Raw genomic sequence first — 17,044 nt, 5'->3', positions numbered from 1 at the left:
AAGACTGTCTCTTCTGCATAAGTAATTTAGAAATAGTTATAATCACCTAATGTACTCAAATACCTACCAAAATGACTAGCCCAAATGGATATTTTCAAAGAGGAAATGTTTGCCTATTACATTATCAGCTAATGAAATTAATATTTTCAGAAAAACACCGCCAAAGTAGATTGTAATCTGTGTTTTTTAGAGCAGATTCATAACTTAACAGAGTTTCTGGAATAGAAAGCAAACAAGAATTAACTTGATATGTCTATCTTTGTCTAAAATTTCCAAACTTCTATGTGCATATGTTTGAGGAAATTGCATATAGATATTATCACCAAAATATCCAATATAGGGGGTTTGTTTTATACTTTCCTTTATACGTAGTCAGTTTCTTTACTAAGTGTTCAAAGTAGATGAAGGCGTTTATCTGTGTAATACTAGGGACTTGGTTTCTGATTATTTATGTATGACTCAAAGTTGCTGTAACCTCACTCCACTAAAGAAACCTACAGAGCAACAAGATTTCACGTTTATGACCACACAGGACCACTGTGGTCCAGTGAATAAGACCAAACGTTTTTATTCAGGGAGGCACAGAAATGCCTTGTTCCTGAGTCACGACCAGGTTCCCTATAAATTACTAGTAGAAATTAATGAAATCGGTGAAAATTGATAGATGGTCCCTCTGGACACGACAGAATATGGAGGCCACTTTTGCACACAGTCTGTTATTTTATTGCACGGGTTTCACTTAAAGAACAAAATGCACCATCATTGTTTGGAGAGTTTGGGGTCTTGGATACTGATACACCATCAGTGTTTACACCCGTAAAGCCAAATTCAACAGCATGATTTATGTTAAACAACACCACCGCAAGATGGCTAACAAAATGAAAATAGAGAAAGGGGAAAAAGCTTTAAAAATGTGTTAAGTTGAAGCAAATGCAAGTGTAGGATTAAAAACTACATCATACAAACCCAGAAATCAAAACTATTTTGTGGTATGTCAGTTAGAGTTATATTCGCTTGGACTGTTACTTATCATATAATTAAAGCTTATTTGGTTCATTTCCTTCATACTGATGAACTGAGAATTTCAGGAAAACCATGGTTATAAAAATGATCAATCTTGAAAAAGTATGTACAGATAAATGTAAAATCACAAACTAAAAAATATCCCCACCCTCGCCCTCAACTTACAAAAGGGAAGTTTCCCATGGAGGGAAAGTTCCACAATCCCCTCCCTCCCCACCCCACATCCCCGGTTCTATTTTTCTCTATCGCTTATAACTAAATGACCTTGGAGCAGAAGAGGAGGGAGCGAACAGAGAGGCATCTTTATGAGGCTCCCATTGTCATCTGTAACAGTTTGAAAAGTGTCTTTTATTTCTCTCCCTACACTCAATTCAGCAATGTTTGCAAGATATTTAAAATTTAAAGAAAGAGAGGAAATATATATACATATACATATACATATACATATACATATACATATATATATATAGGTGAACAACAAAGGAATGCCCAAGAAAAGAGCTATTAATGGGCAAAACCATGAGAAAAGTGTGTGGGCATTTTCTGAACTTAAGTTCTCTTTTAAGGCAACAAATGGGGAGGGGGTATTAAGACTAAAAAATGCCAGACGGGATGCTTTTCTACAACTTTGGCTTTGGAGCCTGGCAGTGGAGTGGGCTTCCCCCGCCTGTGGCAAGCAAACCCCGGGGCCACGGGCCCAGGATCTGCAGCACCTGGGTGGGCAGGCAGCAGCCCTCTTATACATGAGCACTCTTGGCATGAGTCGGGGAGCTGGAGCCCGAAGAGTAGTAGAAACGGTTTTCACCAAACGACTGGGCATCACCAGCGCAGCAGACGATGACACAGCCACCCACAAGGCACAGCACAGCCCCGATCCAGCCCGCATACAGGGAGTAGCCAAAGCTCACGATGGTGGTCTCGCGGTGGGCGCACACGGGGAACCAGATGGTGGCAACGATGGCACAGAGAGCTGGGGAGACAAAAGAGAGCTGTGACCGGGCATGCCTGTCCCACACCAAGCACAGCAGGCAGGCTCCCCTTCACTTCGCAGACACGCTCCCTTAGCTTTCAGCCAACTCCAAAAAGCTCCGTACACACAACTCTGCTCCCAATCCAAGCCCATAGGTTTGCATCTGTTTAATAAGCCGACCCAAAGCTGGGTCAAACTGCTAGGTCCTTTATTTTTTCAACAGGAGGCAGACACCAAAAACTCCAAAGTAAAAGCCCAGAAATAAATCACTGAAGCCAAAAAATGGGTATTTGCGTTTACTTACGTATCACTTTATGTATCTATACTTAGAATTCTATGATGACGCTTACCTAATCGTATTATAATTACTTCTTTACATGTCTATTTCCCATGCCAAGTCCTGAGTTCCTTGAAGGCAGGGGCCATGTCCTCCTTATGCTTGTAGACTCAGTGTTTACCTCACTCTGAGGCACAGAGTATGTGCTCAGTACACACCAGCTGAATGACTAGATGGCCTGATGTATTAAAAAATGAGAAACAAAAGGATGCCCACCTCATTTTTCCACTCTGTTTCCTCAGTTTGGTCAATTCATATTACAAAGACCTTGAAGAACCTCCGAGAGTTCTCTTACCATGGTGGACTGTTGCCAGACATCAGTCGAGTATCAGCTAAGAGTCTGAGTTTGTGTTACACTGTTTGCAAACACACAAATAATGCTCGGAGTAAAAGAATTCACCCGTGCAAGGATTTTATGGTGATGATATCTGTTATGATGAGTCACAATGGCAGAATTTTATGGTCTTCCACCAACCAGTCTAATTTTCAGACATGGTTTAGGTTTTTTTTTTGTTTTTGTTTTTGTTTTTAAAGATTTTATTTATTTATTTGACAGAGAGAGATCACAAGTAGACAGAGAGGCAGGCAGAGAGAGAGAGGGAAGCAGGCTCCCTGGGGAGCAGAGAGCCCGATGCGGGACTCGATCCCAGGACCCTGAGATCATGACCTGAGCCGAAGGCAGCGGCTTAACCCACTGAGCCACCCAGGCGCCCCAGACATGGTTTAGGTTTTAAAGAGCAGGATAAGAAAGAGCTTCTGCATCATTTAGTTCTTCCCCTCCTCCTAAGCAACGTAGTAAAACAAGGACAGGCAGGAGCCTATGAAAATGTTAAAAAAATATTTAAACCACTACACCGGCATTGTCACATAAGGCAGTCACAAGCAACAGGGGCTCTTAAAAGTTTCTCATGGGGCTAGTGAGATCAAAAAACCGTGTTCTGAATTTTAATTAATTAAAATTTAAATAACCCCATGTGGCTGGTGGCTAATGGGCTGAACAGCACAACTCCAGACAAAGGAACTCCATCACATCCTGTCATCTGATTTCTCATAGCCACAAGCAGGAGAGAAATTTTAGTTGAAGCTTGAAATTGGGATGACCCATTAAAGTTGGGAGATCAAGAAATAATCGTGATGAGGTTGCCAATCATTAGCCATAGAGCCTTCGATAAATTCAAGGCAGGGCACTGCGACATTTGCTACCTGGAGGATCCTTGTCACTTTCAACTCAGCAAGCGTTTCTGATGGAAATCAGAATTTGATAGAATCACTCACACTGAGTGATTTTCTGACTTACTCTACGCCCACAGAGAAGAAATAGAATTTTTCTTTAAACAGAAGCACTCAAATCTAACAGCCTCATACATTAGTTCTAAACTGAAGAGAAGATTGAAGTCTTACCCACTTGGAAAGACCTCTTCAGCCATCTCAGTGCATTTGTGTAGCTTGTAAGAGGCTCTTGTTGACAATAAACTAAGCCCACCCCACAAGCTGGGCATAAATACACATAGACAGATATGATTCCTATTATTAAAAAGCATAGATCCCTAGTAGAAGTTAGAGGAAAGAAAGCTAATTTGGGGGGTTTTAGTTGCTCAAATTGGCTTTCTAAGAGCCTAAATTCACTCCATTAATCATGAACTATTCACTATTTCAGAAGTTCTTATAAATTACGTAAGAAGCAAAAATCTATCCATATGTTAATGGCTTCATTTTTTCTTAAAGAGTAAGAACAATCATGCCAAGTTCTGTAATAGGTTTGTATGAGATACTATGTGGTGATATATTGCCCTTCCGTGAACGAGTGTTCTCAAAAAGACCAGTATCAACTGAATCTTCCTTTCCAGCCTAGGGCCTCAAATGCCTGAGGTACAGGGAAAAAGTCTTTTTCTCTCTTCCTCCAGCCACACATTCCAAATGCTGCCCTCACTGAGAACGGCTTGGCTCCTGTCAGAGTCATACCCTCAGCAAGACACAGAGAAAGAAGAGAAAAAAAGAAAGTCTTTTTTCTGAGTCAGGACAAGAAATAGAAACTCCTTCAGAGTGTTTCAGCCAGAGAGAACTGTGCTAGCTTCTTCATATCAATACACAATCCAGCTGCATACCCTAGACCCCCAAAGGGGGGCTGGAGCTCATTCTGCTTGAGCAAAACAGCAACCTAGCAAAGGTTTCCAAATACCCAAGCTTGATTAGAAGGAAAAGGTGGGGAGGGAATAGCTGAATTCCACAGGAAAAAAAAATATATCTGATTTCCCAAACAACTGATTTGGTTCAATTCAACTGATCTTTCCCATAAACAATTAGCCTGGTTTCAAAACAGCTTCTGGTTCAGATTAAGTTTTATATTTTTCAGTTACTTCGTATTATACATACAACACACACATACACACATGCACAAGGATTCCCCACACTTCATGTAAACCTAACTCAAATGCAGATTTGCTGCAGATTTTATAAAATAAAGATATATATATTTTATATATGATTTGTACATATAAAATAAGAAATTGCCTAGTTCTTCCCCTCTTCCTAAGCAAAATAATGAGAGTATCTTCACATGGGGAAAGAATCTGGCTCAATATTCCAGAAATAATCATCAGCCTTGATTTCAATTATTTTAGGGATTGTGTTAGATTGTATTCTAATGTAATTCACTAGAAGAAGGAAACATCAGGAAAATGTCTGAATGCCTAAATAACGAACCTAGAGGACTGAATGGGGGAACAGGTGGATGGATGGATGACAGTCTCATTTCAAGTCTACTTTCCACTTCAAACACATCAAAACTGACTTTCCAAATCATAAAACTGTAATGTGACTTTAACACACTTAAAGTTACAAGCTCATGATTTACCTCATTAAAGACTTCCTTCTTTTATAATCCATGCAAAACAAGGCAAACGAGCTCCAGCAGGGTCACATTATTTCCTAGTAGATAAATGAACTCTGGGTGGATTCCTGTGGCTCTCAAAGTTGAACCACATCAAGACCACTAAAAGATGACAGGCCACCACACAACATGAAGGGAAATGAGAGGTTCGCTGGAAACAGTGACCTTCAAGTGAACTCAGAATGAAGAATGTTTAGAAACTAAAAAAGAAAACTTTACTCAATTTCAGCATGGTTTGAAGGGAAAGGGGTATGTTTCCATCAGTGAAGTTAAAATGCAAGTTAAGTCATTACTTAACTAAAAGATGTGAAATATTAATAAACTGGCAATAATTTTTGGCTTTTTTAATGATATAGAAGGCTGGCTAGATTTATTTCTATTTGCATACACACACACACACACACACACACACACACACACACAGTTTATAATGCTTCTCCCAATTATTTGGAGAAAATAAAGAAAATCCTTTCCTAAAAAGGTCAGTTATCCATAAGGCAAAGAAAATTGAAGAAAGAAAGAGAATCTTCGTTGCTTTTCTTTTCATGTCAGCACGATGTATTTTTAAAGTAAGTCTCGAACAGTAACTCAGATTTTTCAATCTATTTCTCCTCTTCTACCTTCCAAAGATGCAACAGTTAACTGTATATGGGGGTGGGGGGGAGCAGGAATCTGTCATTTGGGAGGGAGCAGAAAGTGAAAATTGAGAAGAAGGAGGAGGAGGGAAGAAGAAGGAGGAGGAAGAGGAGGAGGAGAAAAGAAAAGAATATTAAAGAAAAGAAAAGAGAAAAAAAGAGAAGAGAAGGAAAGAAAGGAAAAGAAAAGGAGGAGGTGGAGGAGAGCAGAGAAGAAGAAGGTTTCACTGTGTAGATACAGATTTTTCCGGACTTGGCGCTCTCACAAGTAGAACTCCCTGCTCTTCATGGAATAAAATTGTTTGCCTCTTTTGGTAAGTTTCAAATAATGTAATACAATGTGTTCATTAGTTCATAGAATACAGCCTTACTAAATTAACAATGATCCTCATGTAGCCAAACACAGAAAATAGTTGGAGAGGGAACTGTAGAGCCATGAAAGGTACTTGCAGCTTTTTATTTCTTTAGGGATTAGATGACACATAGTAACATAGTTAAATAAACCTGATGAAGTTAAATAAAATTAGTAAATGTGTGTTTGACTTTCAAGGCAATTTAGAGAGAGAGAAAAAGATTGATAAAGAGGCCCAAAAAGGCAGAAGAGCCCAGATTCTGTTATTTCTTCCTTTCTCCAATGAACACCTCTGATTTCAGGCTTTGTCACTTTCCAAACTAAGAACTGACAGTACCTTTAAAAGCATTATTTCTGGCACAAAGAAATATTTCCATTAAAATCACATAAATTACTCTGAATGATATAAGTAATACTGGAAGAAAATCTTCCTTGATATTATATCTGAGATTTGCTTCAAAAAAACTCTGGGGACTGGAAGAAAAAAATACATAGATGAAACAGATTAGCCATGAGTTCATCATTATTGAGAATGAGTTTGGGTTATACTATTTTTTCTACATATGAAATTTTCCACAATAAAAACTATTTTTTACATCTCTCTCCCAAGGCACCTGGGTGGCTCAGTCATGATCCCAGGGTCTTGGGTTGGAGCCCATATCAACTCCCCGCTCATTGGGAAGCCTGCTTCTCCCTCTCCCACTCCCCCTGCTTGTGTTCCTTCTCTCACTGTCTCTGTCAAATAAATAAAATCTTTTAAATAAATAATCAATCTCCCTCTATTTAAACATTTGACAATGCACTTATTGCTGCCTTCTACAACTGATGCTATTATATGATCTAAATAGCAACTAACTTTAGCTTTGTTCCAATTAACTCAAGGCAACAAGTAAAGATTTCTAACGAGCTGTTGGAGTCGTATTTATTTGTTGTGTCCTGATAATCTGAATCTAGAAAAATTTTAGTTTTTCTTTTTTTTTTTAATTTGTGATTCTCTAAATTTTGACTTAAGAAAACATAGCTGCCAAAGGACATACTCCTCTTACACAACGACTTTTATGAAGATCTAATATTTAAAACAATCATGAGGTCAATGGAATATTTGACTACATTATTTTCCTGGCCTGCTGTCGACATTTTTTCCTTTTATTTCTATTTCACACATCATTATCTCTTTTTTTCCCATAACTTTTTTTAAAAGCTGGTCCCGTGGTTATTTGTTAATTTTTTTTTTTTTTTAATCACAGAACTTAGAGATGGGAGAGACTTCATAAAGCAGTTAATTCTTCCAAGTGTACCGACAGGGCCATTTTAAGTCACAACCATACTAAAGATCCCACAACCTTTCCACTACCCATATGAAATTTGATTTACATTATGAGCTTGTTTGTGTAAAGCTAATGAGTTTAGAGAAAGGCTCTTTCCATCTATTCTCTTAAGACTCCAGGATTGAGGGCATCACTATTTACTCCACACTGAAGGGTGGCCTTTCCTAGGACATCTGATTCTGCATGCATGACAAGATCAATCTCTCCCACAGAGCAAACACCCTTTATTTTATTGCAATTCCATTACTGACCTGTAAGTTCCAAGTTTAAACAGCTTTTTTTTTTTTAAACAAAATACGATTCCTAGGGCCATAATTTGAAAGAGGAGGAGAGAAAATGAGAGGAACCCACGGAAGGAGGAATATATACTTCCTCTCCTTCCACTCCCTACCCCGTCTCCCCAAGAAACACCCCAATCAAGTACTTTCTAAGTCACAGTGAGGTGAGAATGAGATCAGACCAGAACTGAGCCTGACCATTTTTAGGTGGGTAGTTTAACAAGACTTCTTATGATGGGATGGGCAAAAAAACTCCCAACTATTTATTGATCTGGTTTTTACAAAGTAAACAATGGAAATGTCTCCACTAGATCAGGAGAGGACCTAACATTTCCAGGAACAGCTCCCTGACTCTCCTGACCAGTGTCACGTATGGAGATTACCCCGCAGGAATCAGACATGATCAAAAGAATACTCAATGGCCCTCTGGGTTAGCTCTCTATTTCCTCTATGGTTAGAGGACTGATAACAGTAGCGATGATAATAGCAACCATTTGCTGAGGACTTACTATGTGCCAGACACCGGGCTAAATAATTTGCATACCTCCTTACACTATTCTTACCAACCTCAGATATAAGCATTACCTCATTTAATATAAAGGCTCAGAGACATTAAGTAACTGCCCCAGTTCACACAGCTGGAAAGTAGGAGATCTGAGATTCCGTACAGTTGGTCCCATTCCCAGTGACAAGATAAAGCAGCTCAGGGCATAGGCACCTCCTGTCTTGGTAGGGGCTCTTGAAAAGACACAGATGAGATTCACCTGGATCCATCCTAGCTCTGAGGAGTCGGCTACATCAGGCTCCCATTCCTTCCCCCAAAGCAGGACCAAATCCTCACACCATTAAACTTAAAACTATTGAGAAGATAAAGTTATTGTACAACAGACATGATTTTTTAAGCTTGTGGAAAAATAAAACTTTTTAGGGTCAGGAAGAACTGACTTTAATTAATAGTGCTTACAGTTTCCATACCCAGATTAGCTTCGGTATTGTTTTCAGTTCCCAGGCCCCAAACCCCAAGTGCTGCCCAGTCCGTTTTGGTCAGGGACCACACCTCACCTGGGGCATCACTGGTGACCCCTAGGATCCAACAAGGGCCCAGCACTGGCTTCCCGGGGCGAGCATTAGAAGCCAATCCCAAGCAACACAAAGGGAGCTTTCACTCACTCTAGCTCCTCCCACCCACTGCCAACAGGGGAACCGAGGCACTAGGCTCCAGAGAAGACCCAGAGGGGCCAGCGGGTGCCACGACTGATTCCAGTCAAAACAACATCCAACCTGAAGGCAAGCCGTGACCCACTGAGAAATAAATCCGACAGGAGCCATCAAAGAGGCAGCAGGTAACACTGGAAATTCAAAGCTACAAGAGGGTAGGGGGTGGCGTGCTCACTCCACCCTGATAGTGAGTGGCCAGAAGACTGCAGCCACCCTGAGAGAGTCCGAGCCCTCAAAGGCCCTCCATGTGTTCACTCCAGGCGGTAATGGGGAACTAAGGAACTCACACCACTGCCGGTCCACCTCACGTTCCTCTCTATAATTCTGTGCACATATACCAACCAACCCACTCAGAAAAGATAAAGAAAAACTTTAATTCAGCTAGGAAGTTTCAGACAACTGGTTGTTACTGTTCGTTTGATAAGCCTTATTACTCACTCGGACGATTCAGTTGTTTCTAGGGTTTTTTTTGAATACCAACTCATCCATACATACTTGATTTTATATCTTTATTTTCCACAGGGTTTGGGTTGGTTTTTTTTCTTTTCCATATATTCTCTTAGTGGATATTCTATGACTCTCATACGGAAGGCCAGAATTTCTAAAAATGAACACCTAACCCAACAAATTCACCCGCTGGGTCTGGCAACCTCAGAGACAGAGAGAGCCTCATGTGAGGCAGGTAACAATGGCAACTGCCTCGAATGAGAAAGGTTTCCTCCTGGATTCCGCACACCAATTTACCTGTAGAGCTTTGCTCTAACTGTTGGAAAGGGAATTTGAATGTAAAGATCTGACCTCCAAAAACACTGTGACAGAGGACCCTGTGCATTAGGGGAATCACCTGATACTGATTCTGTATTCCTTGTAGCGCTCCCACACAGATTCTTTGTGCCTGGAACCAAAATGTCCATGCCCAGATTCTTCTCCGGAGATGACAGTGGTCCTCTGGTCTTTTCACTCCTGTTGCTCAGCCCCACACACACCTACACAAGCCCCTCCTCTGAATTCTCTGTGGCTTCACAAGTCCCTGAAAACCTCCATCCCTTTGCAGTCTTGTGAAATAGCTCCCCTCCCTCTCACGTCCCCTTACCTCACCAAAGTCACTGTGGCCAACCATTACTTAGTGGCACTGACCCATGTAGAACGCTGACCCTTCCCCTTCCCCTTCAACATCTAGTCTGATACCAGTTGAGGGATGGGAATTCCTGGACTCAGGAGAAGCTGACGCTATGCCTAACCCACAGACAGACCAGCTGCTGTTCAGGAATGTATCCGTGCACTTTGCAACAAGAGCTGGCGTTCTTAAAATTCATGTCTTCTATTAGGACTTAAGATATGCTGGTGGAATTAGCATTCAAGAAAAAAGTAGAATGAAATGAAATCACTGAAAAGAGCAGAGCTAGAAGGAGCCTCCCTAGGTTGTTAAACCCTCTGTGTGCAGGTGCAACCAGGAAAACTGAGAGAGCTCATGCCATTTCCTTGGCCTGGGGCCGTCCCCCCATCCTCCCTTCAATCCATGATCTGACTACCTTCTCTTCAACCCTCAACACTCATCACTGGGATCCCCTGCTCTGGGAACCTCCTCCAGTCTGGCTCAGGTTCCTTCCTATGTGTGTGCACACCCTCTGCACCATTTTTAGATGAGCGCATGCCCCACTCTATCGAGATGTCCAGGGACACTCAAAGCAGAGAATGCCTTTCTCCCCCTGTGTCCTCAGTGCCAACCATGATGCCTGGCCCTCAGATGCTCCATGAGTCCTTACTGAAAAAAAGATTAAGGGACACCTGCCTGGCTCAGTCAGGAGAGCATGTGACACTTGATCTTGAACTTGTGAGTTTGGACCCCACATTGGGTGTAGCAATTACTTAAAAATAAAATCTTAAAACAAAATAAAATAATTGATCATCAGTAGTGATCTACCACCCTTTGCATCTTTCTTTTCTCTTGCCCTCCTTTTTCTCTACCCTTTTTTTTTTTTTTAATTTATTTGACAGAGAGAGATCACAAGTAGGCAGAGAGGCAGGCAGAGAGAGAGAGAGGAGGAAGCAGGCTCCCTGCCGAGCAGAGAGCCCGATGCAGGGCTCGATTCCAGGACCCTGAGATCATAACCTGAGCCGAAGGCAGAGGCTTAACACACTGAGCCACCCAGGCACCCTTCTACCCTTTCTTTACATATTAAATGAAGGTCTCAACTGTAACTACAAATAAGAATCACCTGGAAGCTTTCAAAAAGCCCACTTTGCTTGGCCTGATGTCCAGTAATTCCGAATGCTGGGATCTGGGCAGAGGTGTTCCCAAGAAAGGGATTCCACTGTGAAGCCTGAGTGGACAGCCACTGTGTCACTCTCTCCTGTCCCCTGGTCTCTCTTAAGTATACCCTCAAAACCCTTTCTTCCTTTTGCTTTTTAATTTTTTTCATGTCCAGTGACCCCTGCAGACATTACTTATCCCTCTGCCTCAACAACCCATGAAACATAAAGAGATACACATTATGGGGGGTTTTCCCGGGTGGATACACCTGGCTGCCTTTCCCATGCCTCTTGAACTCAATGAAGCAGCAGCAAGATCTGAGATTCATCGGGTTCACTCCAAGTTGGGGTGCTACATAGAAAGCTCTCTTACCCAGCAGAATGAGCAGTACGCCAGCCAGCTGAGCCCGCCTGTACTTGGCCACACCAGGCTCATGGCCCATTCGAATGCAGGGGAGAACCGTCAGCAGCAGGAGAATGGCCGGCAGCCCCAGGACCGAGGCTGCAATCATCAGGGCTCGGCAGGCCTGGACATAGCCTGGACACAAGAGAACAGACAGGAGCATTAGCCAAGGGTCCCCTTGGAGCCTACACCATGGCTCAAGGGAATTCAACACCATCTGCTTTCCTCTGGCTGCATTCCAGGTAATTCCATGTAAATGCTGTCGAAGATCACTTCACATCTTCAACTTTTTTTTTTTTTAAGATTTTATTTATTTATTTGACAGAGAGATCACAAGTAGGCAGAGAGGCAGGCAGAGAGAGGGGGGGAAGCAGGCTCCCCACTGAGCAGGGAGCCTGATGTGGGGCTTTATCCCAGGACCCTGAGACCATGACCTGAGCCAAAGGCAGAGGCTTAATGCACTGAGCCACCCGGGCGCCCCACATGTTCAACTTTTAAAGTGACCAACAAGGGAGGCTGGAGGCTGGAGAGACTGAGTGGAGACGTCTGGCTCCCAAGATCTAAGGGGCCAAGAGTCCAACTACACCATTACATCACCTTACCATTATATCACCTTACAAAAGAGTCAGATTAAAACTCAAGCCCTCCCAGATGCCTTCTGTGATGGTCTGTGCTGATTCCAGCCTGCTGCTGATACGTTCTGCCTGGGTGACTGCCGGCAAGTTACCGAGGGCTCTCCTCATTGATCATGAAGAAATGGTCATAGTGCCTATATCTCTCTAAAAGAATTCAACTAAGATTAAATTAGTTAACTCATGCAGTGTTTAGAACAGTGCCTGGCACATATGAAGTATTCCAAAAAGATTAGCTGTTATTATTGATGTTATTTCTCTATGGCAGTGCCGTCATTTTATCTTCGGGTGTACGAGGTGATTTTGTCCCTAACCATGTGCTTTTAATTCCCATTGTATATAGTGTGTGGTCCTAACTGGACTAAACTAAGACTCTGGATTCCTCTCTTGGTTTTTCTCCAGATGCTGCTGTGCTCATGAATCCTGACGTCTGCTGATGGTCAGGCACCATCTCCTGCCTCAGCCAGTCTCCTGGGCGTGTTTCCACAACCATGGGCCATCACTTTAAAGCCATCTCTCCAGGGACGCCTGGGTGGCTCAGTCGGTTAAGCATCTGCCTTTGGCTCAAGTCATGATCCCAGAGTCCAAGGATTGAGTCCACATCAGGCTCCTTGCTGAACGGGGAGCCTGCTTCTCCCTCTGCCTGTTGTTCCCCTGTGCACGCGTGCCCTCTCTCTCTCTCTCCCTGACAAATTAATAAATAAAATCTTTACAAAAGGAAGAAGGGGAGGGAGGGAAAGAAAGAAGAAAAAAGGCATCTCTCCAGCCCCAAGAATTCCTAGAGGACAGACACCTGCCTTGGTCTTCGTGAAGCTAACACAGTCCCACAGCAGATGATATAAACATACAACTATGAAAAAAAAAAAATACAAGTATGAACGAAGGAATAAGAAGTTGAATAATAGTGGAGCAAAACCAAATGAACTTTATGCTGTCACACAAAATGCCAGGTAACAACTTCATTAAGAAACAGATTACAATATGTGCAATATTTATGTGAAATAAATCTGACAATATACTGGCAGAATATGGCAGACTTAAATGTGTTGTTTCTCATTAAAACACTCTCCCTCCTCCAAAAAAAAAAAAAAAAAAAAAAGGAGGGGGTTGTATTTGTTGCTCTCCCTTTTCCACTCAGAGGGAATTAGGGCTAGTGGCCTGGGGGAGGCAGAGTTAGAGACCAAGCCAAAAATGAGCCCCGATTTCTGCCTCACACACCAAGACTCTAATACCAAATCTGGCCAGCCTGCCCTGTGCACCAAGCCCCAACTGCAACACTGTCTTCTAGCAAGATCTAGTTTGCCAGAATTCAGGGTTACTCTTCTAACCACTGCCCATCTCAGCTTCTTTAAAATGAAAGTTAATCAATCAACTGTCTGTTGACTTGAAGACCCCCCTAGGGAAGAGCCAGAGGATTCTGCGGCAGAACCTCTGCCCGAAGTCCAGTGCCCCTGCAGCTTGTAGGAAAGCCAAGGTGAACACAGGAGAGACAGTCAACTAGTAACTGAGGTTCTGAAATTCACGGTGCAGGCTGTCAAAGTGCTCAAGGCCAAGGCCATGTCTGAAAAATCAAAAGATGGAGACCGAGATCTGTTCCTATAACCACCCAAGTGCAAGGTAGGGGGATAGCAGGAAGGATTAGACCCTCCCTAAAATGTACTCCATCTGTAGAATGGTCTGTTCTCTGAAAATAAACCACTTGACTCTGGATGCTCAGGAAACTTAACTTTGGGGGAAAGAAAAAAAGAGTAATTTTACAAAGAGTATAGTCAGATTCCTACAAATGCCATGCCCAGCTTTTAATAAAAAAATTACAGCAGCAATTTATGAAGCTTCTACTACATCAAGGGAGGTTTACATTTCTCATATCATTTAATCCTCCAAAACCACTCTGAAAGAGAGGTGGCTGGTTTCATTTTGATTTTTAAAGAAGACAACTGGGGTTCCCAGAGATTACTAGTAAATTGTTCTAAATTATCCAGATGATGAGCATTGGCTCCCAGAGTCTAACCCAGGTCTACCAAGGCTGCCATTAAGTGAAGGTGAGTGCAGATCTGGGTTCCCGGGACCTCTGTCATTCTGATAGTTCAAAATGGAGTAGAAGCGGTGCCTATATGGCTCAGTCAATAGAGTAAGTGACAACTGATCTCGGTGTCATGAGTTTAAGACCCACGTTGGGTATAGAAGTTAATTTAAACAAACAAAAAAAAATTTCTAAGAAATGGAAAAGAAGATAGTGCTTGGCAGGACTGACATGCACTGTGTGCACCAGCTGTATTCCAGCATCAATGCCTGGTACAAAAGATGCAAAGAGAGCAGGATGACATCTCTATCCTTAAGGAATTTATAATGTGGTACAAAAACTTGACTCACAATGAACAAAAAGTCGAAATATGCCCTGATGATGATAAGGTTCAAATACCAGGGCAGCAAGGAGGAAGGGGAGATTGATTCCAACTACAAGGACTGGGAAATAGGAGGCACTTGTGGGGAGGCTTAAAGTGGGGAGCAAAGTCCCCAGGGAGCTAAAGACTCCCCCAGCAGATGGCACAAAGCCAAAGCCTCCCAGACTGGCATTGGGGCTTAGTTACTCCACTCATTAAGGAAACTAGGATAGGCCTTTGACCAACTGAGCCGGCCAGGCGCCCCATTTTTTTTTTTTTTTTTTTTTTTAGGCTAGGCCTTTAAACGGGTACCATCAGGATGCGTGGGTGGCTCAGGTGATTGTCTGTCTTCAGCAGGGGTCATGATCTCAGGGCCTGGGATGGGGGCCCCCCCACTAGCCCCCCTGCTCCCTGGGGAGTGTGCTTCTCCCTCTGCCCCTCCCTGTCCCTCTGCCACTCCCCCAGCTCGGGCTCTCTCCCTCTCCCTCTCTGTCTCTCTTTCTCAAAATAAATAAATAAAACCTTTAAAAATAAGTAAGTAAATAAATAAATAAATATGCACCATCCTCAAAGGCTAGCAGGAGAGAAGGCAATCGTGTATAGGCTAAATCCGCTGGCAAGGCAGAGATAAAGAGCAAAACCCCGAAGGGGAGCCTGCGACCCAGCCAATCAACCAACAGGCTCAGGTTTACATCTGAATTGAAACCGCTGCCCAGAATTGTTCACGGGGAAGCAAGTGAAGATGGGGGTCTGGGGGGGAAACGCCAGCTGTCGTTGGAGGGGGTGGAGGCCAGACAATTCTCTCCTCCACCCTCTCAGAGACATCTAGATGGGAGCGAGCGACCCAGGGCGGATCTCCCCCGGCAGGATGAGCGCGCCCTCCGGGAGGCAACACCCCTTCCCTATCAGAAACGAGAGGTGCAGACGCTGGGAGGAGAGCGGACCTACGCCCCCACTGCGGGGGGCAAAGGGTGGGGAAAGTAAGACAGGCCCCCGGGTCCACCCGAACCCACCTGGTGGAACTGGGAGGGCCCAGATTTGGCCAGGACTCCTCACCAGTCCCACGAAGACCTGAGAAACTCAGCTTGTGACTGTTCAGATGGCTGGAATGCTAGCTTTTCTCTCCTCCTTGCTCTGCGGGTGGGATCTAACTCAAAGCGGGGGGCGAGGGGGGGGGCTTACAGTTCTTCCGACCCACCGACGGTGGGAGCATGGGGTAGGTGGGGCGACAGTTATTAACATGGACAGAGTTCCAAGTATGTGTCCATGTCTCAGTTCAGTAACTTCTCAGGGTGGCTCGGCCTGGGGCCACTACTATCATCCTAAATTCCAGACAAGAGAAACTGAGGCTGGGAGAAGTTAAATTCAGGGCTGCCTAATCCCTTTAAGACAAGGTGGGACTGAAGGTGTCAAAAATGTGCCCATCAAGGCCTTAAAACGTTTCTGGGATACGTTTCTGGGAAACTTCTAATGCGCCCATCCCCAGTCTGTCCCGAGAATCAGGGTTAGGAGCAGCCACACAGAGGTGGGGTCCTTACCCGGCAGGATGAGGATGTCCACCAGGGGCTTGCAGTGGTACAGCCCCGTGGCCATGACGCAGTCGGCCCACAGCCCCTTGGAGCCCAGTTCGTCCAGCTTGCGGCAGGTGGGGATGGTGTAGCCGCAGGTCACCACCCAGTCATTAGTGGACGTGGTGACGATGATGCCGATCCAACCCACGAAGCTCGTGACGAAGCCCACTACCTGCAGGCACGTGGCCACCATCGTGGCCGCCACCCTGGCGTCCCCGGGCCTAGCCCCTCACTAGCTGTGCCCGCGCCCGGGACTGGACCGCGCCTGCCCGGGTCCTCTCTCCCCGCGAGCGGCTGACCGGCGACGGCCGGCTGCGGGACGCTGGAGGCGGCGGCAGGCCGGGAAAGGCTGAGAGCCGCGCTCCGACGGCACTATGTGTTCGGCGGGGACAGCGGCGCGGCTGGGCACTGCGCCCCCGCCCCCTCTTTAAACCCCGTGGACCCGGCCGGCGAGCGCCAATCGGCGACGGCCCGGGCGAGCCGGCCAATCGCGGGGCGGGGCCCGGGGTGGGAGGTAGGGGGAGCAGGGTTAGGGAGGGGGACGCTGAGGCTTCGGCGCTCAGCCCCACGTCGCGCGGCCCAGGTTGGGAAGTAAAAGAATTCGTTCCAGGTCCAAGAAATGGAGAGAGCGTCAGGCGTGGGCTCTGTTTTGCTGCAAATTATTTCTCTTCTTGCCGTCCGTCTCACATCTCTGTCTCGGGGTCTCCTCTTCGCTCCATCCCTCCTCTCCTCCCCATTCGCCTGTCTTCCCAGCTGAGAGCAGGGACTGT

The 17,044-nt window shown here is 44.5% G+C and overlaps 1 protein-coding gene across 1 annotated transcript; it reads right to left on the bottom strand.

Annotated features, from left to right (window-relative positions):
• Positions 1-700: 700 nt before the first annotated feature.
• CLDN11 (claudin 11) lies at positions 701-16,691 on the bottom strand. The gene is made up of 3 exons (XM_047730347.1): positions 16,242-16,691; positions 11,658-11,822; positions 701-1,993 (listed from the first exon to the last, which is right to left on the bottom strand). The coding sequence occupies exons 1-3, from the start codon at positions 16,465-16,467 to the stop codon at positions 1,761-1,763; spliced, it is 624 nt and encodes a 207-aa protein (XP_047586303.1). The 5' UTR covers positions 16,468-16,691; the 3' UTR covers positions 701-1,760.
• Positions 16,692-17,044: the final 353 nt, after the last annotated feature.

Source organism: Lutra lutra, chromosome 1 (genome assembly GCF_902655055.1).
Source record: "Lutra lutra chromosome 1, mLutLut1.2, whole genome shotgun sequence".
Lineage (NCBI taxonomy): Eukaryota > Metazoa > Chordata > Mammalia > Carnivora > Mustelidae > Lutra > Lutra lutra.
This window is presented reverse-complemented; position numbering and strand designations above follow the sequence as displayed.

Coding starts and splice junctions, on each gene's coding strand:
- CLDN11 (XM_047730347.1), bottom strand. CDS start 16,467: ATGGTGGCCACGTGCCTGCAGGTAGTGGGCTTCGTCACGAGCTTCGTG. Junction 11,823..16,241: donor GGACATCCTCATCCTGCCGG/GTAAGGACCCCA, acceptor TCTTGTGTCCAG/GCTATGTCCAGGCCTGCCGA. Junction 1,994..11,657: donor CGTACTGCTCATTCTGCTGG/GTAAGAGAGCTT, acceptor TTGTCTCCCCAG/CTCTCTGTGCCATCGTTGCC.